The sequence below is a fragment of the Amblyomma mixtum genome, chromosome 5 (genome assembly GCF_055824585.1).
Source record: "Amblyomma mixtum isolate Tamu chromosome 5, ASM5582458v1, whole genome shotgun sequence".
In the NCBI taxonomy this organism is placed as follows: domain Eukaryota; kingdom Metazoa; phylum Arthropoda; class Arachnida; order Ixodida; family Ixodidae; genus Amblyomma; species Amblyomma mixtum.
The window spans coordinates 20,588,999-20,610,670 of record NC_143016.1 but is presented as its reverse complement, the minus strand read 5'-3'; the positions used below and the strand labels follow the sequence as shown (position 1 = coordinate 20,610,670).

General features: G+C 51.4%; 1 protein-coding gene across 2 annotated transcripts in view; it reads left to right on the top strand.

Moving 5' to 3' along the window:
* The window catches only part of LOC149341461 (uncharacterized), a 142,179-nt gene that overhangs the window by 22,144 nt on the left and 98,363 nt on the right, over window positions 1-21,672 (top strand). The window contains exon 1 of one of the 2 annotated variants that reach the window (XM_089543566.1): window positions 20,098-20,119. The exons of the other annotated variant lie outside the window; for it this stretch is intronic. Coding sequence (XP_089399692.1) covers window positions 20,113-20,119 — 7 coding nt within the window. The 5' untranslated portion in view covers window positions 20,098-20,112. Of the gene's footprint in view, window positions 1-20,097; window positions 20,120-21,672 lie in introns of those variants that run through there. 2 annotated transcript variants of the gene reach the window in all.

Sequence of the window (21,672 nt, the reverse complement as noted above, 5' to 3'; positions counted from 1 at the left end):
GAAAACTGCTGAGAATATGGGCAAAAAAATGGCTGTGGCTTAGCTTGGTTAAGCCTGGTAATAGACGATATGCGAAATGCGCAGCGCCATCTCTCGGCGCTCCGAGAACTAAGTCCTCCATGTTGGTACGGTACAGAAAACGAAACCGCTGCCCAGCGTTGTGTTAAAACGGCTGCGCTTCGTTTGAAAAGTAAAATGCCGATGCAGTGTTGCGCTACCCTCTCCACTGTGAAAAGACACTACGATGTGTGCCAGAACTAGGTGCGTTCCAGCTTTACGCTTTTCTATTTTTTTTACTCCGTCCCAACGCTTTAGTAACACAAAACGCCATGCGAGGTATCATGTGTCAGCACGCGGATCAGTGCGCAGCTTTCGCTTTCTGCGCTGATTTTTGACAAATCTCTCGAGGTGATTTGCGTTTAAATTAAGATAAGGACCACAGCATTTGTTGTCCCTGATCAAAATTAGCAGCCGATTTCGTGCATTTATCTATCTCCGGTCGGGCGTGAATATATATAGACGCATACTTGAACAACGTAATAGAGAAGGTAATTTTTTTGAGCGGGCCAATCGCTCGTGCCGTGGCGAAATAAGTTCACTCGAAGAACCATATGCCGATTACTGCTATAGTTTGCTACGTGTTCAGTTAAGTTTTTCCCGTGTTCAATTAGTTTTAGAAGGGCGAGCAAACATCTCTGGACCATACGCATATGTTATGCGCGTTAAGGAGTCTTTGTGAAGCAATACACCCTACGTATAAAAACTGAGGTGCGAATGCTTTATTTCTTGAGCATTCCTATACCTTCGATATCTGCGGCGACGAAAATCTAAAAAAAAAAGAAGCGAATAATATAACTACTTTATTATGAAGGAGGGACGCATTTCTAACCTAGAAAGTACGTGCAACAATGTCCTGAAAACGCTTCAGGCCATCAGATTTTATTATCGTTGTGGCAAGTTCGATCCAACAGCTTGCTTCGCAACAAAGCCATTTGTCCAAGTTTGGGAGTAAGCAATTAAGTTTCGGAAGCAACCGACAATGCTAATTTCGCCCCTGCACATACAGCTTGACCAGCGTATCGAGTCCGTGCATGCACCTACAGCTGTAGCATCTTTCTCTAATCAAGCCGCCGAGTTGGCTCAGTGCTTATCTGAAAAAAAAAAAAAGCTGCGTCTTTGCTTACATTATTTTGAATTATATGTGCATGCCTACTTTCCTCTTGTTAATGTCGACTGACTGCGTCTTAAGCAGGACGCGGTTTCAACGAATTGTGGCGAAAATCAACCGAGGCCGGGCTCTGAAACGGTGACGTTGAAAACCGCGGATGCGCATGCACATTACAGTAAAGGAATCGAATTACGCAGCTGGTCGAGGGTCTTGTGTGATCATACTGCAATGCACGAAGCTCCTGGCGTCGGCGCGAACGAAAGTTCGCACTGTCACAGAAGTTTGTCAACACACGTGCGCACTCACCGCAAAATAACCGCTCGCTACCCTACCAGATGAATTCGCGTCCACCTGGAAATAAAATAGCCATGATAATGCGTGATGCTTGAACTGGTGCTTTAATGCGAGCATTAAAACGACAACAGCACACGGTCACGGTTCGACTTTCCAACCCACTTCCGAGTGCCGATTATTGCGATCATCAGCGCCAGACTTCAAGCGAAGCTGAGGACGCTGTAGGAGTAAGCTGGCGCTTATTGAAAGCACCTACATTTGGTCAAAGATCAGCTGTGAAAACAACGCAGCAGCTGAAGCTTGCCTGTTGAAATTCCACTCGCAAGAAGAAAGTACGCATAGCAAACGATGCACCAGCCCGACGAGCTCGACCGCGCCAAGAAACCGGAAGTTGTGGGCGCGTTGTTGCCAGACCGCCAAGCAATTTCGCATATCGTCTATTGCGAAAGCAATATCCATAGCTACGCCATGATTCAGCTGGTGGTGGCGCTTGTGGTTAGACTTGTGGTGATGCATCGGTTATACAATCCAATCCAATCTAATGCAATCCAATCCAATGCAATCCACAGCAGCTACCAAGCGCGGCCTCGCCTCGCGACGGCACAAGTTGGAGCCCTGCTCTTGCAGCTGTGACGTCACACCGCTAGGCGCGCCGCGCGCGGCGGGCGCAGGAGTTAGGCAGCAGCTACCAAGCGCGGCCTCGCCTCGCGACGGCACAAGTTGGGCCCCTGGTTTTTGCGGCAGATGGCATGACGTCATAGCAGAGGTCAAGCTAAAGGTCAATGGTAGCTACCGCGGCCTCGCCACGCGAGGAGTTGAAAGTGAAAGTAGTATTGCTTTCGCAATAAAAGTACAATGAAAACGAGATCTTTGCTTCGCAATTTTATTTGGAAGTTGAATTACTCACTTCTTTAAAACCGAGCGTTCATTTCATGTTGTGAAGATTTGTACTAGTTCTACATAGCGCTCACGATGCCTGACTTTCATTAGCGACTGTGGAGCCTTCCAGAGAGGGAGAACTCTGCAATGTGTTTCATTCCTCTTTCACCGGGCGCCCACTGTTGCTCTTTTCGAGTCGCATGTGGGGCGACGCGGCTGACACGCAACGCTTTCCTCCGAGTCACGAGTGTGTCGTTCACCGCGCTTCCCCCTCCCCCTCGGGCGTGCGACGGCGACCGTTGCCCTGTTCAGGAGCAACGGGCTCCATCCAACGGCGCTGCGGGTTAGCGGGCTTACGTAACGTAACCCAGCGTGACGTGAGCGACGCAGAGAAGCGATAAGCAGGGTCCATTGTGCTCGCTGCGTCCGTTGATCTGCTAAAGTATCGCCCCGGGAAAGACGTCGACGAAACAGGACGAGTGAAGTGCGTACGCGAGTTCAGTCTCTGATTAGCGGCGGCCAGCTATACTCCGACGCAGTACTGTTTCTCCGAGACAGGGTATAGAGCGGCGGGGTAATTTTTTCCTCGTTTGTCAAAGGCCCGGTCCACTTTCATTGTCTGGTGAACTGTTGGGACGCAAGGTAGCAGATCCCACCGCTGCCACCAGTTGTTACGGCTCGAGGTAGCGTGGCCAGTAGTTGTTGCACCAAGGGGGCTCGTCCGGGATGAAGGAAACGGTCTGAACTTCAGATGGTTGGAGCTTACAAAAACAAGCAGATTTAATGGCAAGAAACTGCGACACTTATTTACAAAAATTTACAAAGGAAGAACAAGGAATCAAAATTTAAGAGTTCATAGCGTCGAGCGTCTGGATGAGCCTGATACTCAAGGCTCAGAGCCACTGGATGAACCTATTACCGAAGGTCCAGAGCGTTCGTGCCCACTTTGGTCGCAGGTTATATAGCCCAAGGCTCCGCCCTTTCACCAGGCGACATTCCATCGTGGCACAAAAGATCGCCACCACACGTCACAGACGCAGCTGGCCAAGATACCTGTTGAGAGCCCGCACGTGGGAACTGGCAAGGAAGATGCTAAGTCCGCATTCCTAAGTCCGCAGTCCGCATTCCTATAGCATTGTGTCGTGTTGACGTCACAGCCGCAGCTGCGCAGGCTTCCTCTGATTCGTTCCGGGTTTTTTTTTTTCAAGACGAGGGACACCCTTTCTTCTCCTGTCGTCGGTTGCTTCTCGAAGGGAGGTCGTTTTCGCCGAGCCGAGTGTGGGAAGAGCCTCGTCGGCCACTTCCCAGAAAGCCACCCTTTTTCGTGAGGTCATCGTGGGGTCAAGTTGAAGTCAAACGACCCGTCAAAATTGCCGCTACGTTGAATCTCCCTCCGTTTCATCTCAGGTCTTCAGATGGGTCGTAACAGCTACCTCCCCCGCCAGACGAGTCTCGGCGAGTAGCAGTTATCGCTGCTGCACGAAGAGACGACTTGCAGAAGCGTGCCAGAAGTATGCCAGAAGCCCTCTGCCGCTCGCAACGTGGTCTTCTATTACGCCGGCCAAATTCTTTGAGGCGTCTCTGAAACTTCAACCACATGCGCAAGCAAGCACTCAACTTTCCTCCCAGCAAACCAGTTCCAAAAGAGGGTGCTATAATCCGGTTAGTATAGCCGTTGGGAATAGCCGACAATGAAAACTCCCAGGACCCACGCAAGCTGAGAAAAACCGAACCTGCTACTGTACACCTTCACTTTCAAAACCGCACGAAAAAAAAAAACCTATAGTAGCAATTTTGGTTCATAAAGAGCATTCCGGACAGCTAAAAAGTCCGCGTCCCTTCCGGCATATACTTAAAAAAAAGTAAACAGCTCCAAAAGCTGCATAATTGAGTGAAAATCACAAACTTTACAAAGACCACTCAGCATTACCACTAAAAACTGGAAACTCGTTTGCCTTCATCCCTGTCTCGTTTTTTTCAGTGAGTCAATGCACGAAAAAAAAGGCAAACACTTAAACCCCGAATTGGACATTCTTCAGCCGCGCCCTGCGCGGTCGTGGTCGGATGGCCGGTCCACAAGCAGGTGCTTCAAAAAAACTGCGGGGTTGATTATTTCCGCCTCTGCGCGGCCTACTACGGAAAGGGCGCCTTCTCCATTCTTTTGTCCCGGCTTGTCGAGTCCCCCCCCGACTCACGCGCTCTCTGCGGCGCCCCTTTTTGTGGCTGTCGAGCCCTATTCTACGTAACGCTAGTAACGCGTAGCATGCGTCACGTGTCCAACGACCACGCCGTCTGTCCCTCTTTTGGCCCGCAAGGGCAGTCACCTGGGCTTTCATCGGGCCTATCCGCCTGCGGGAAAATTTCACTGATTTTCCTTTTCGGTCACTAGCTTTCGTGGTGCCGTCCCTTGTTGATCTGCCGGCCTTTGCATCAGCATCAACACCTGCACTGGCACTTCTCAATTGCTTGTCGCGTTCGCGATGTTTCTTCGATGGACAATGGTGCTTTCGGCCTGAAAGGGCAGTGACCTTGGCTTTCCTCGGGCCCAGCCGCCTTCGCGAAAATGACACTGTTGGTTTACCCTTTTCCTCAACAGTTCTCGCGGTGCTGTCCCGAGTTAATTTGCCGGCCCTCGCATCAGCATTAACACCTGCCCTAGCAATCCTCATTCGCTTGTCGCGTTCGCGGTTTTTCCTGCGCCGCGACGCTACTTGCGGTTTACTCACAGTGCCAGGCGGCGGCTCAACTGTTGAATCGTCCACTCCTGTGGTTCCATCTGAGCACCAAAGCTCATTTTCCTGCCTCCTTTCTTTCGGAGCAGCATCAAACCCACTTCGGGTTACAGAATCAATCGCGTTTCTGTGGCACCTTCCGGCGAGCGTTGGGCTCTTGCCTGGCGCTTCACTGTTACCGTCAGGCAATTCCCGTTCACTCTTTGTGCCCCTTAGTACCGCCTTAACTTCCTGACTGCTAGCGCTCGCCAGCTGCACCAGCGGTGTCCCTTCTCTGGCTTTGTCATTGCGTTCACACCGAACCTCGCTGCATTCTTTCTGGCGCGGGACCTCTGTCTTATCTGCCAACGCGCTATCTGTCTCAGGGCTAACAGTACGCGCGTCACACCTTTCTTTTTCCTCGCAAAGGTTTCGCTCTTCCTGTTCTTTCTCCACGCGGAGGCTTTTCTGCGGAATAGTTTTACACTTCTCGCCTGCCTCCTTGTTGAGAACAGGTACTACTTGCTGGGGACAACTGCGCGACCTCTCGCTCACCTCTTTTAAGTTACGGAGCTCAATCGCCCGCTGCAGAATCGTTTCACCCCTCTCATCTGCCATCTTGTTGAGAAGAGGTTCCACTTGCTGGGGACAACAGCCCAACCTCTCCCTCAACTCTTCTTCTAATTTACTGAGCTCAGCCTTTTTCTTCAGTAATTTTGCTTCCCTCTCACGTTCGCGCTGACGCCACTTTTCCTCTCTTTCTCGCTCTTCCTTTCTTTGTTCGATGAGACTCCACTCTTCAATGAGCTCCTCATCATCTGCCCCCAAATCAGTAATGGCCTGAATTATCATGGGTTTTCGTGCCAAACCCCTTGTCTCAATTCCCAATTCCTCACACAACAGCAACAGGTCCGACTCCTGCAGTTTCTGTAGGTCCATGATAGTTCTGAGTCTGAGCTATTTCCAAAACAACTATGCAAAAATACCAAACCTGTAAGATTTAAGCACAGGTGTCTACCAGTTCTAAATTTTAACCCTCTCTTAGAACCTGGTCCACATCAAAGGAAAAGCCAAGCACTCACCCACACACGTGATCATGTCCAAGACAGCTGCACTCTCGCTGGCCGACCGTTGTTGCCGCTTGTAGCTTCAGATTCCCAATCGCTGATCCACAGTTGTTGGGTCTTCGTATCTCACCAGTCTCTTCGGATCCCAGGCTTCGGATCCCAGTTGGGTCTTCGTATCCCACCGCTGTTCACCAGTTGTCGTGACGCAAGGTAGCAGATCCCACCGCTGCCACCAGTTGTTACGGCTCGAGGTAGCGTGGCCAGTAGTTGTTGCACCAAGGGGGCTCGTCCGGGATGAAGGAAACGGTCTGAACTTCAGATGGTTGGAGCTTACAAAAACAAGCAGATTTAATGGCAAGAAACTGCGACACTTATTTACAAAAATTTACAAAGGAAGAACAAGGAATCAAAATTTAAGAGTTCATAGCGTCGAGCGTCTGGATGAGCCTGATACTCAAGGCTCAGAGCCACTGGATGAACCTATTACCGAAGGTCCAGAGCGTTCGTGCCCACTTTGGTCGCAGGTTATATAGCCCAAGGCTCCGCCCTTTCACCAGGCGACATTCCATCGTGGCACAAAAGATCGCCACCACACGTCACAGACGCAGCTGGCCAAGATACCTGTTGAGAGCCCGCACGTGGGAACTGGCAAGGAAGATGCTAAGTCCGCATTCCTAAGTCCGCAGTCCGCATTCCTATAGCATTGTGTCGTGTTGACGTCACAGCCGCAGCTGCGCAGGCTTCCTCTGATTCGTTCCGGGTTTTTTTTTTTCAAGACGAGGGACACCCTTTCTTCTCCTGTCGTCGGTTGCTTCTCGAAGGGAGGTCGTTTTCGCCGAGCCGAGTGTGGGAAGAGCCTCGTCGGCCACTTCCCAGAAAGCCACCCTTTTTCGTGAGGTCATCGTGGGGTCAAGTTGAAGTCAAACGACCCGTCAAAATTGCCGCTACGTTGAATCTCCCTCCGTTTCATCTCAGGTCTTCAGATGGGTCGTAACAGAACATACACTATACAACGCGCGCTCGAAGCAACGGCGTTGCGATAGCGAGGCGCTGGCGGCTTTGGGCCTTCTAACTCGTGGGAACGTTTGTGCTGCGTGCGTTGTTGCTGCCTAGCCTCCGCACCTCGGGACAACTATACCGCAGTCGCAGAAACCTTGGTGTAATAGTTAACAAAAAACGCGCCTCTCCGCACAAGCTTGACACGTTAATGACAAGAGTTGGGAGGCGCTAGTGTTGTCGCACCTCTTCGTATTGGGACTTTGAGGTGACCTGGACTCGGCTTCTTAGTGTGAAGCCTGCTCCTGAGGACTCGAGGCTCGGTCACGTGATCTGCGCGGTGCTCGAGAGCTGAATCACAGGCGATAGCGGGAGATTCCACCTCCGGCAGCCGAAGGGAAGAACTTCTCGGAAGAATTAGCCTGAAACATTGCAAGGACCCGGGGCTTTCTTTCTTTTAGGCCGCATAAGCCGAATAAACGGTTTAACGAAGTGTATTCCAAAAAATAAAAAATATCACGTAGCACTGGGCGACCGAAAGTGTCCGCCTTTGGATGAATCCGGATGATGATGATGATGGCGGCGACGATGGTGACGCCGAACAGAGTCCCCATTTTTATCTTCACCCGAGTGTGCATTCCGTACCTCTCAAGGACTATGGCGGACCGGCGATATGTGCTTGCCACACCGACGCCCATCGTAGATTGGCCGGCGCGCCAGCATCTTCGCTAACCGTCCTCGCGCACGAGCAGCGTTGTAAAATCCGTCCCCGGTTTCTGGGTGCCGTTCGCTTCGTTGGACGGTTTTAGTGAGACGAGAGGCTCGTCTTGTGGGAAGAGCCCGTCTATCTTCATTTGCATTCAACACGCGCGCGTAATGAGTTCCTCTGCCCCACTTGTTTTGCGGATTGCGATATTCGCGTGAGATCGCCATTACTGCTTCGCACTGGGCTTGCGCTCACCATCCGCCTGTTGGGCTGTGCTTTGCACATGTTCGTCTCTCGTGTACCGCTCATTTGATCGTTTCTGCCAGAGTCCGTTCGCAGGCAGTTTTCGTGACGCTGTTAAAATATCCGGGGCACAGAACTGCGGAGTAAATGTAACGTGTTCACCAGGATCGTTCGCTGACTCACTTGCCCGTTCGTTATACAGCGTGCGCCATTTTGCTATTGTCTTTCTGGTTCATTTATGTATCGCACTACGGAGATCGTGCCTAATTTTATTTATTTATTTATTTATTTATTTATTTATTTATATTCTACTCGGGACGGAACGGCATTAGATAGGGGTGTGGCTACATGAATATTATAGAGCAAACAGTAATGGAGTAGTTGAAATGGTTACTGATCACGCAATTTTATTCAAGGTTTCCTTGAACACGTAGGTGATCTTTGGTGACTGCTGATATGCGTAGCAGAAGCGACTGAAAGTTTATTTGTTACCGATGAGCAAAACTGTGTTCGCTTCTTGTGGCCGTTGTTTTCTCATCTGTTCCCGTTCCTCGAGCGTGGCCTTGTGCCACCGGTGCCGGTCGTCGTAGTGGCTGCGGGCCACTCGACACGCGGACACCCACCCTTCAGCAGCAGCCGGCGCGATTGACAGCACGGCCCCTACAGAAGCGCGCCGGCGTCGTCCGTAGCGCACCCGTACTCGTCGCTCAATGGGCGATGCGCGACGCGCCGGGTCGACGAGGAAGTGGGCTGCCCGCGCCTCATTGCTTCGTCCTCCGGTGTCCCTGAGAGCAATCGTCGATGTACGGCCCTTCGACGAGCCGGCCGACAACAACTCGCGCGCCTCGCATGTGTGTAGTGTAAATACGCCCCGGGACTCCTTTTGCGGCCTGCGAGCGGCAGCGATGTCCACAGTAGCGGATGTGTTCTGTTACATTTAGGCGGGAAATTCGACGTGGTTAGTCTTGCGTTGCTATGGGCAATGCTTGTGGAAGTAATGTGGGTGGGGACAACCACTCGGATGCTTGCTGAAAGGCGGCAGCTGCGGCTACCACTCGAACCCGTGACCTCGGAATCGCCAGGTGGACTACTGGGCTGGGTGGAAACGTGGTTCTGCTAGTCCACATCACTTGGCATGAACATAGCGTTGCGACATATGTGTAGAACGGATGAAAAGACGTGTTATGCAGGGGTGCATATAAACCTGCAAAATAACATAGGCTATCAGACAGTGGTAAAGAAGGTCGACTAAAAGCAAAACTCCGCAAGTGTATTAACCCGAATTTCAACACCTTTGCTTTGCGAATCTTCGACACGGGTGGGCAGCGGGGAATCGTCGGGCTGCAGGTACTCAGGGATTTATTTATCTGAAATGTAGTCGTCTATTACCGTGGCACACCTAAATTAGAAGCAGCATGAAACCACGAAAGAAACAGAGAACCGAGAGTTTCCCTGCGAGCCCATGAGCTTTGATGTGGATCTGACCGAATCGGCGTGCCTTGTACATTTCGTGCTATGCCATGGATATACGTGAAAAGTAGACGAGATGACGGTCCGTGACAAAGGTGACCTCGAAACGCATCGGTGCCGGGAGAGAAGCAGTGTAGTGCTTGTGGTTATTCACACGCGCTTGTGTCTCGTGCACACGGGCGTTGTAACTTCCGGCAGGCATTTGCGAAAACAGCAACGAGCCGAATGAGTGCGGCACGGAGTTTTCTTTTCTCCTCATACCATTTCGGGCTGTTAGTGCGGTGACATGCCGGAACATGGAAACCGCAATCGACCCCTCGGCGTTCTTGGCCCCCTTATCGGCTTCCCGGCGGGGAAACTGCTGTTTCTGCGTCGTCCTCTCGCAGTGTTTGCTTGTTTTTCAAAAGGGCGGCTCAAGCGGAGGAACAGGACGCGCCGGAAGGCGAAGAGACGCGGGGACGTTGAGGCGAGCAGTTTTAAAGCCGCGCGATTGGGCCGTATCTCTACAGGATGCCACGACCTCGGCGGCGAGCTATTCCGAGCGTGCGAAGCCGCGTGACTGTTCTGGCTGCCTTGCTTGGTGGCTCACACTCGGGTCCGCGGATTGCTTAGGTTCTCCTCAGATGAACTTGCGACCGCATAGACTTTGCAGCTGTTGTGCTAGAGTATACTGAATGCAAGCGAGACGGAGAGGGAGGGCGCAGGCAAAGAACCGATGTACAAGGAGGACCGAACTTAGCGGGTACAGCGCGTGGGTCTGAGTGTTGCGCTGCGCCATCCCTTCGGATGCTTCGCAGAGAAGGCGTGATCATGCAGTGTGACAGAGCCCAGACACTGACAGTGCGCCAGTTACGCGAGCCGCAGAACCACGGAGATAGAACCGCGCGCTCTAGTGTTCCCGTTAAGTGTGGTCCGCCCTGTACACACTCTGAACCAGAAAGGGCTAACGATGCTACAGAGCTTCAGTCCATCCGAAACTAAGCGTTACCAAAACCATTAATGTCTTTGAATATCATTCTCTTTGAGGCTAACTGCAGTGATACAAAGCCACAGCTACTCCTCGTGGCGAACGGTTAGTCCTTGGGGAGTGCTCAAATTTTACTCGTTTTCGGCTCGGAGTGTATGTGCTTTGCCCACACAGTTTTAATGCCTCTTGCATAAGATGGAGTTTACTGGTAAGCAACGTTGTAAGTAAGTCGTCGAGGCTACAGTATATAGGCAAGGTTTGTCCGCTTCCCAAAGGTCCCAGCGTTTATGAAAAAGGAGCTGGTAGACCGTGGAGAAACTGGTACCTTTTACGCGGTGTCGACAGCCGCCGCAGGAGGTCGTCTTATTTGTTCGGAATCCGCTCCGTGCGCGGCGGCACTGTTATCGGCGCGTGTTTTATACCCTGCCATCATCACGCCGCCCATCGTGGTTCAGTAACGGCATCCAGTGGACCGTTACGCGCTGGTTGGCCGCGGCGCGGGCATCCGCTGCGCAATTAAGTGACCTCTCGTTCTCTTATGCGGGACCAAAGCCGCCGCCTCCGCCGCTGTTGCTCGTACTGGCGATGGTATTTATTGCCTCCCTGATCCGTATCTACGTAACGGTCGGGAAGCGCGAGTGAGCTCCTGTAGCACGATTCGAGAGCGTGTAATACATTTTCTTTCCAAATGTTGCCTCGCCCGTTTCCCGCCTTTACCAGTGCACGTTACGCCGCGGGCGATTGCGTGTGTGTGTGTGTGCGTGCGTCGGGGGTAGCTAAAACCGGATAGCGCGGGGTGGTCAGCAGCGCGGCGGTTTTTGTGTTATTTATTTATATTTTAGGGCATATAAGCTTCTTTCAAACACTCTAGTTTTCTTTTCTTTACTTTTTTTTTACGCAGGCTAGCGGTTTCTCCGTGGACGAATACTGCGGCCGTGGGAGCTGCCTTGCGTGTTCAGTATATATACACTGCGCTCATTACATACGTATAGGACTTCGGGAAGGGCGAAAAAGAGGAGAATCTTTAATGGTTATCTATTTTCTTTAATGACCTTGTGTGGTGGTTTAAGCTATTGCCGGGTTCCTCACGATGTTCGAGTGCATTCTTCCACTAGCAGTTGTGCGGCTCTCGATATGATTTCATGCTTTTTTTTTTTATCCCTCTCTGTCTTCTAATCTCGGTGCACCGTGAGAGACTCGCGAAACTTTGTGCTATTCAAAGTGTAGAACCTGCATATTTGAAGATGGGCGACTGTTTCTGTTTAGTTGCCGCGCTTTTTTTCTTTTTCCTTATGGCCAGCTTTTTTTTGGGGTTGCCGATCCCACGCCTGCTTATTCGCTTGGAGGTTATACGTCGCACAAAGCCCACCCTTTGCAAGAGTCTGCGCGGTAGTACCGGGACTAGGCACACCTATGCACCTATCTCTGACAGTTGGTATGAGTATCCCTAATTTTAGTGCTTTTATGCTTTTGCTTATTTTATGTTCCAGCTTATTTTAGGCCAGCCGTAGCTACGTTTACTTCCATGCTTCTTTCGTTCGGCGCGCAGTTTTTCCTTGCTTTTGTCCCCGTTTAAGAACGAGGTGATTGCATGCGGTTGCCAAATGCACGTCGACCACGGCCAGCTTGCATATCAAGCTTAGTTACTTTTTTTCTTGTTGTTCCTTCTTGGGAAGCGCCGCTCAATTCAAATCTGTTCGCAAGCTCGTGGGAAAGCAGAACCAACAGGAACCAATTGGCCCAGTTAGAAAAATCCCGATCCTGGTCTCAGGGTGTCAGATGGACGACCACATAGTTTCGTTATTCAAGCTACGATTATTTTGTCGTGCAGTACAGAGCGCGAATGAGCTGCCAGACTCGCGTGCGCAGTGCTTACATTTTTGTGCTTTTTTTTCGCATTTGCATCCTTCAGGCGCCTTTAATGCACATTTGTATGTGGTAATTCCTCCATATTTAAAGCGCTCGCTGTTCCCATGCAGCGTTCATGTGTACACTTATCCCGAGGCACAGTGCTCGTTCGGGGCATAAATTTTTACCAGACGCGGACGCGGTTCATATCTCGACGTATACTGTGCTGTAGGGCCGTGACGTGTAAAGACTCGGCGGACGTATCATTATTGCCGCATATTCTCTCGAACAAGCTATAGCATTTCGTCAGGCGTATAGGCGTATATCGACTTGACCATCTTTCGGCCGTGACCGCGCTGCGCCGATGTACCGTGTCGGCGCCCGCCGGAGACGCGAGTTTTTTTTTTTTTTCTTTTTTCGGTAAGGACGAAGATTCCGATCACGTTTTTTTCCCGTTCGGTCACGTAACGCGGCTGCCGCCCTCCCCCACTGCCTCACAGCGCATCATCGCTCGCCGTCGAGTTTGCGAAAGGCGGTCGACCGCAGCTGTGCTCGCTTCGAGCGAGTCGGAAAATGGTGCGTGAACCTCGAACACTGCTAACGAGTAATCGGGGGTGCGAGCAAAAAATTTAAAAAAAGACGAGAAGAGCAAGACGCAAACGGCGGTGTCGAATCCGTGCCGGAAGTTTAGCCAAGTAAGCGGCGCATGACGCGGGCAAAATATCTCGCGTGTTGACTAAGATGTGTTGAAATTTTGCTGTGAATGAGGTATGGAAGTTCTGCGTTTATATACCGGTTATCTTAGAGCTTCACCACAATTCTTTGATGGTCATGATTAATCCAGTTCCCCGTTTTCAATCGAGTTTGAAAGAGAGCTCGTGTAAAAAATATGACATTGGTTTAGCTCTGATTAAACCTGGAGGATTGCGAAAGCAACGTGGAGAGAGGGAGAGAGAGGCGATGGAGAGCGCGCGGAAGCGGCGGCGGCCCCGGCACGCTAGCTATGCGCCGCTACTGCGCATGCGCAACTGGCGAGCGCGGCGGCGGCACCTCGAGTCACCCGCGCAGCGACGGCGGCGGCGCGCCAGCTGTGCGCCGTGTGACGTCACTGCTCCTCGCGCATGCGCAGTATGGCCTTGCCTTAGCTCTGCGAAATGGCTCTGCGACTCGCGTAGTGTTGCTTTCGCAACAAACAATGATGGTCGATTTGCGTAGTTAGGCCAAATGCGAATTAGGTGCGCTGGCGGTTCGGTTTTCACTTCGGTTTGGTTTGGTTTATTGGGGTTTAACGTCCCGAAGCAACTCAGGCTATGAGGGACGCCGTAGTGAAGGGCTCCGGAAATTTCGACCACCTGGGGTTCTTTTAACGTGCACTGACATCGCACAGTACACGGGCCTCTAGAATTTCGCCTCCATCAAAATTCTAGCCGCCGCGGCCGGGATCGAACCCGCGTCTTTCGGGTCAGCAGCCGAGCGCCGTAACCACTGAGCCACCGCGGCGGGCTCACTTCGGTTCCGGAGTTCGGATACATGAAATGTCCACGGATGGCACTTCTTCGGATAGCGATAATGGGATATGCGGAATTGACCATTCTCTACATTCATATATCCGTGGGAGTCTTCCTACCACTCCCGGAGCAGCGGTGCGGGTATTAAGCGATGCGCCACTGCCCTTCTATGGTAGGTGCTGCCATCTGTGAGACTTGGGTTGGCTTGCGATCCAGTTTGCTCTTCCCGAGCAGCCTCTCACGATTAATTGAGCTACCGCCTGGCACGGTGGGCAGCAGGCTTCAGATGGACGGACGGACGGACAATGGCCAAGTGCGGGGAGTGGCCACTATAAGTGCTAGCGCAGTAAAAAGAAAGAGCAAGAACGAAACAGGGAGACAGAGGACGTTACGAGGAAAGGAAAAGTGCGCTAACTGTTGAAGTTGAAGATTATTTCCATTTCAGTAAGAAATGAGGGACCCGAGAGAAAAAGTGAACGTTAATTCACTTGACGGCGCTCGGGCCCCATTACATGGCAAAACAGCGAGGTGTCGGTAATAACAGTTATAACAGTGCATTTACCAGACATTGTAGCTCTCTTACTACGCAGAGTTCAGTTTTTTTGTGTGTGTGTGTTAAGGGTAAAGGCACAATGTGAATGATAAACATGATGAGCGAATAACAGGTATGGTGCTTGGCAACAAGCCCACAAAAATACAAAAAGACATAGGAGGGACATATTGCAGGAAACCAGAAAAAATTTACATTTGCGAGAGAAAGAATGAATGTATTGATTTCTTATTAACATTTTCAATATTAACTTTATTTTGGCGAAAATAGTTTAACAGAGTGGGCAGAGTATGAGCGAGCATTTGCTGGCCAAACGTCGTTCGTACGAAAGGTACCGTCCAGTTATGAGCAGAACGCGAAGGATATGTTCGCGTAAGTGTTGTTAAATTGGCGATCGAAAGCATTGTGCCTCGCTGCGGGTGCTGGTAGCCCGAGCCGCACCGTTGAGGCAAAGGAAAAAGCGAATGAAAAAGCATTTTGGGAGATGAGGAAGCACAGATGCACACTGCCTTTCGAAGTAGTTGGTAAGTGGGCGCGACTATTTGTTTTGTGTATGCAGCTTCTTCTCTGTGTTCAGGCCAGGAACCAAATACGACACGTAGCCTCGCGTACAAAACGTCGTATCGCGTTTGTAGTAAACAGTGTCGGAAGCCGTGCCATCGATTATACACGCGGGCGCTCACGTCTATGCATATATAAACACAGGCGAGGAGTTTTTCGGCGCCGGTGGGTTCGTGGCATCCGCCCGATTTTCCCCGAGTCTTCGACCCATCCGTATACGGGGCTGAAACGAGCGGCCATGCACTGTTTCGCAACTGGCCTATCATCGAACGTGCGCGGCCGCCTTCCGCTGTGCGTTGCACTTACGAGTTTTGGCACGTATAACGGCAGCCGGCCAGAGAACTATCTTGTGCGTGGAAGCAGCGACGGCCAATAAATTAACCAGCTCAGGTCTTGGAGTACTCTTTTAGTGCACTTAGAGTGCACTCGGAACAGTCGGTTGGCGATGCCTGGGGCAGTCGTTGTGGCACATCAATAATAGAGCGCATAGTGCGGCCCAACGATCAGTCGGGGACGGGTGAGCATTTTTGATGAATGTGCATTTGTGTTACTTTCTAACTTTTTTTAGCTCGTCTCCACTCCGGTGCTACGTGTTCATGTTTGGCAACATAAGTGAATTAGTTACCGCAGACTTATTCGCAAAGTGTGTACCTTCTTTAATGTGCGTGAAGTTACATTCTGGTTAAATTTTATCACCCGCTGAAGCTGGTAATTAACCATTAACATTTTTTTTTTTGTGTGTGTATGGTAAGGTTGACACGTCACCAGGTACAGTACATTAAGATGAGGAGAACGGTTCATTTATTGTCGTGCGCTGGGGAGTTTAAACCCTCTACAAGTGGGCAAAGCTAAGGTGCTTGGAAGTTGTGTAAGTCAACTCGTAAGCTCGGGCTTGGACGCAGCGCAAACTTTCCCCCAGCCGTCTCTCCTCTCTTCGGCTGCCAGTCCTATAGCCGACTTGTATCTTCTCTCGTTTACGAACACGTTGCAGCGCTGCTACAGCAACGAAGCCGCGGCCAAGCTCGAAAGCGGCGTGGACGCACGCGCGTCCAATGTTCCAAAATGTTGCAAATTCCCTCCCTTCCTCCCGTGCGCAGCCAACCGTGCCTGCGTGCGCACGGGTGGGTCCCCCTGCTGACCCCGTTTTCGTCGGATGCCCTCGGCGGCGAGAAAGTAATTTTTCTTTCTCGGCACTTTGGCGTGTGCCCGGCTCTGCAGTCGCCTTATTTTCTTGGCACCTCTCGGTCGCCGTTATTTGGTCATCTCTTTCGTGTCCTCTTCTTTTTTTCTTTCCCATCTGCTTCCTATTCTCGGATCAGGCTCTCTCAACAGCGCCACACATATACTCCCCCTCACCCATTCCGCTTGCCCGCTCGCACTCTTCTCCGTGCACCTCGCTTGATTGAGCGCCTGCTCAAGCGCGTGTACAGCGTGTCCACCCATTCGCGGAACACGCATGCCAGCGTGGGCGGTCTTCCCAGACCCGCTACGACTCTTGCGAAGGAATGCCCGTTTAATGCACCCACTCTGGGCGCGCGTCCGAGGGGAAAAAAAGAATTCCATGCGGAAGACATTCCATGTTTGTTTCGATATCCGGTCATTCTGCGCCGACATTTTACCGAGATTGTTCCCCCCCCCCCCCCACCCCCCCCCCCCTTTTTTTTTACACTCCTTCGTCTTTCCTGAATCGTGATGTGCAATCCAGCCACCTCCAGGAACAAGTCGCCCGGAAGTGGGGTTGCCGAAGACTCCGCAATTTGGCCGGTGGCGTTGAGAAATCAAGTGTATATAGTTCGACGCAGCGCTGACTGCGCAGAGCACCTCCCGGTATGCCCACTGTTTCGTTGTCTTGTATTTGCTCCGCTCGGCTCGCGCTACTTCTTACATTGATGTTAGAGTACACTGTGTTCCGCATGCTCTTTGAAACGAGGATGCTGATAAGCCCGTTTCAGTTAAGACCACTGGCGCGGGCAGATAGACGACGATCTCAACCACACCTCGCATTCCAGTACGTCGGTATTCTCTGTGGTGTTTTCCAAGCATATGTTGTAACTTATAAACTAAACAAGAACCCCCCGCCTGGCGTTGTTGAATGTCTCTACTAACTAATGCCGTTACTTGTCCCATATCGTAATCGTGCTGCGAGTGTATTGGCTTTTGTTACGCGTGCTCTTACTCAAGCGGTTAGAGTTGCACAAGATTTTAACGGGATAGCGTTTTAAGGCTTCTGTTCTGCTGAAATCTGGAGCCCTCGTCGTCGGCGTTGTAAGCGAAAAGTCCCCGAAGAAGCAACCTAGATGGGCCATCTAGGTCACGTGACCTTACGGCGTCATCACAACTTGCCCACTGGGTTTTCAGTAAACTGACCACAGGAGCAGATGGCTGTTACATTAATTGCTGGTCGTGTGAGGTTGCTCGGGAAGAGCAACCATGGTTAAGCCCTACCGGTGACAGCGGCACCTGCCATTGCACCAGGAATGGTGTGTGGACTCCCAGCGATCTATGATTGTTAAGTCGAAAATGACCAATTCCGCACATACGGGCATTAACCCATTGACGCAATCGCGTGATGCCCTTAAGGCGGAGCTTAAGTTTTCCCTCCAGTTTTTGTATTCCACTTTCTACATTTTAGCCCCAATAGCGGCTTTGTAGCACTGAACGGGATTGTTAAAACAACTAAGCACTTGCCGTGTCTTGCGCTGGTTAGGAACGGGATAATCTTCCATTTCACTTCTACGTTCGATTATTTCCTTCCGTGGTCTTTGGCTCAGGTCAAGCCTCGCAGCCACTATCAGGCGGACGTGAGTGGAACAGAATAAGCAAACAAGAATCGTTCCATTCTATACCGGCCGGCCGAGATGTGCGGCCCAGATGTGCAAGGAACTGGTGCAGGGTTATACCGGGATTTTTTGCCTCTCTAAATTCTTGAATCCTCCTTTTCTTTTCTAAGCCGCAACTGGCGAAGAGGTTTCTCATTTTGAAACGCGGTCCCCATGAGGTCGCGGCGTTGAGGAATCAAACCCGCAACGACCGCAGCCTTCTCTTCTCTACTCTGGTTCAAAGCATCTCGAAATCTTCGCGAATAGATAGCGAATCGAATTAGCGATTTTGGAAATCATCGGCGCATGCATCCAGCTAGTGAAGGCTGTCCGCGAATCCGGGGCTTCCAAGGCGCGCATATCGACCGTGTGCCGTCGTATAGCCACTTTCGGCGCCGACGGCTGCGGATGACTCATCTTTCGCACGTCCTCCGCTCTCAGGTGCGTGATCCTTTTCAGCCGCGTTCGCTGGGACGTCGTGTTTGCACGCGTTTTCTTTATACCGCCTGACGCCTGCTGACTGACTGGCTCGCATAAGCGCATCTGTGCGTCACATCGCGAGGCCTGCTTGCCCATTTGCGTGTGAGTGCGCATATAAGCTGCCACTTGACGGCGCGCAGGCGTGAGCTCGTGTTACAGCGTTTCTGTTTCCGGTAAGCGCGAGCCCTCAGCCAGTAGTGCGTTTCTCTTGCAGTAAGCGGTTCGCGAGCTACCTAGACACGGAGTTAGCACGTCGTGTGTGCGTGCTTGTCTACCATCTTCCCCGTGCATCTCCGTGGTATTATTTCTCTGTGAGGTCCTATAGTCAAGTGGCTGCTGGAAAATGAAGGGTGAAATGCAGGCAGCCTGTAGACTAGTACATTCTGGACCACTGTCACTGCCCCGTGCAAATAGCAGATCGGAAATATCACGGAGTGAGTGAAGAAGAGATTAGACAGGCCTCAGTGAACACTGCGCATGTGACGCTGTAGGCATTTTATCTCGGCAAACAGGAAGCATTCTTGGGATTTTGCCGCTGTTTTGTCAAAATTCTGTCACTGTTCACACAAGGTCGTCCCTCCGGGCTTAGCACTGATGCCAAGCAGTTGCTTAGCAGCTCCAAGAAACGTTGCCCGGATTCGCCGTAATCATTGTCTTCCACTTTTTGGGGACATCAGCTTTACGGGGACATGAACTTTGCGACCGGCCCGATCGTCTTTCGAAGATTCCCTGCCGTCCCCGAGTAAAGCTGGTCGCCTTTTGGCTGTAGCATGTGGCGCCGCGCTATGCCTGTACACATTCTTAACGCGCCCATGAATAGCTGCAGGTGCTGGTCTCTCGTAGCTGTGCCCCGGCCTCCTATTTTAGTCAGTTTTGGCGTGCACGTCGGGACAGAAATCATTATGACGTCACCATTCTCGTCTCCTGACCGATGAGAAGGGAACATTAAACGCTAATTATACTGGTCGAGGTTAGTGCGGTATGATTGTCGCCCACACTGCATACTCCCACGTGGATAATATATATGGCAGAAAAGGGCTGGTGGCATCGATATTTAGAGCAAGGCATCCGCTCTTCAAGTGCAGAAAGCCTTTCAGGTAAAACTAGCTGTAAAATCGAGCCAGGACACAGTATACTTCTTTCACCTGTTCTTCGCTTAATTCAGCCACTGTGACGGAGGTGTTCATTCAGCGAGCGTGGCCAGCCGCGAGATCGAATTAGAGGAGGAGTCGGGTTTGTTCTTGAACGATAGCGCGTTTGTCCTTGAAGGATGGTTCGGTATGCACGCGACGTTGCGTTACGTCAATATGTTTCATTATAATCGGTTATGGAGCTTGTTGAACGCCTTTGGTGTTTGAGAAACTGTTTGATCGCATTACCCTTGCCTCCCGTAGTGTACTACAGTGAGCCACTTGTATAGTTCGCCGGCCATGTCAACGAATTGCGCGCGGTCGGGAGAGAGGAGCCCTCGGAAACGCTTCGGGGAACGACGCGTCTTCTTCCGAAAGCTGCACTCATTCAGTCCGCGGGCAGCAGCTGCGTGCGCAAATCAAAGGGCCGAGCGCGGCCTCAACTCGCGCAATTACGTGTCCTTCCCTTTCTCTGTAGAGTGCCTGCGCAGAGGGGATTTGTTAATTGCCTCCTCTTGCCCGTCCATTGTGCAAAGGGCGGCCGTCTCTGCCGCGTGTGAGCCGGGGTCCCAGCGAACTTTCTCGAGACTCTTCCTTCGTAACAGGATTCGAAGCGGGGCGCATCGGACCGCGCGGATATCGCTCCGTCTGGTTCCTTGTCCCGTTATATTTTTTTTCTTCTGGGCCGCTCAGGCTGTTCGAGCGCCAGTCGACGATGTGCGGTAAGTGTTGCACTGTTCTTATGGCAACTGGTTGCGAGCTGCACTTAGCCTAATAGAAAGAAGCCTGACCATAGTGTTACGGAAAGATTGCGCAAAAACCGCTTTGATGCGGTGCCTAGCGGTTATTTTTCTTGTTTATTTTGTGCCTAGATGATCGCTGGATTGCCATTTAACGGGGCCAAGAGTGAATTGGGTGAAAGTTAACTGGATGAAAAAATCCTGGATGTATGCAGCGCTCCTAAGCGAGCAGAAGACATGTACAGGTGCCGTCAGAAGTAAATGGAAGGCAATATTAAGGGAAAAAAATTAATCATTGCCCGCCCAATTCATGCATCCTTGTATACATATGTGCAGCCTAATTGTGATTTTGCGAATTGCACTGTGCCCCAACAGACATGGATCATTATGCTTTAGATTTAAAGAAATTACTTTTTTTTTTTTTGACAAAGTCGCCTTCCATTTACTTTTGACGGCGAGTGTACGTATGTCGTATGGATGATGCAGAAAGGTCATCGACGATATAGCGAGCGAATCATGCATGCATAGCTGGGAGGAATACGCGGGAAGCTCGCCAAGTTTGCCAAAGGTGCCGCCTATATATGAGCGGCACGGGTAACCAGCTATTGAGCAAGAACCGTCGCGAAAGGAAGAATGAGGTACAGAGAAGGAGGTGAGCCAAGATAGCCATTCAGCTCGGAAAAGCGCACTTCGGAAGATAGAGCGAACAGAAGAGCGTTGAGAAGGAATAAGCTCGGAGAAGCTGCTTGGCCGTGGTGACGACGAACGGTGCGGCGACGTGCGTCCGCGGGAATGGAGCGCGCAGCTGCCCGCGAAAAGCCCTTTCTGCTTTTGCGCGTATATGTGGGGCCGTAGGTCGTGACTTCGGTGGCGCCGCCGCGGCGGCGTGTTTCGACTCCGCAGTCGACGCCTGCAACGTCTGCGCGCAGCGTGGTGGCCCGGCCGAACGCCTCGTGATTAGGAACCCTGCGGGAAAGCTTCGACGCCGCCTAGCAAAGTTGTTGACGGGAAGCCCACACTAGTGGGCAGTTTTCAAAATGGAAGCGACGACACGATTTTTCTGCGGTGTAGCAGTACAGTTGCCTTTTGCATGTAATACATCCGCAGCTGGTCTGGGCTCCCGAGGCCCACCAATGCTCTTGATGTCTGTTCGGCAACCAGCCAACCAGATGAGCGTGTTATGAGTTATTATGAGTCATGAGATAAGTTCTTGAGAAATACTTTTTTTTTTAAAGTAAAACGCGGTTTTATGGGGTTTAACGTACGAAATCTACTCAGGCTGTGAGGGACGCCGTAGTGGAGGGCTCCGGAAATTTCGACCACCTGGGGTTCTTTATCCTCCACTGACATCGCACAATACACGGGCCTCTAGCATTTCGCCATCATGGAAACGCGACCACCGTAGCTGCGGCTGGGATCGAACCCGCGTCTTTGGGGGCAGCAGCCGAGCGCCGTAACCACTGAGCCACGGCGGCGGCTTAGGTATATGAAATTGGGTAACACGCATTCACACGTTGCATGATGCATGATGTAAA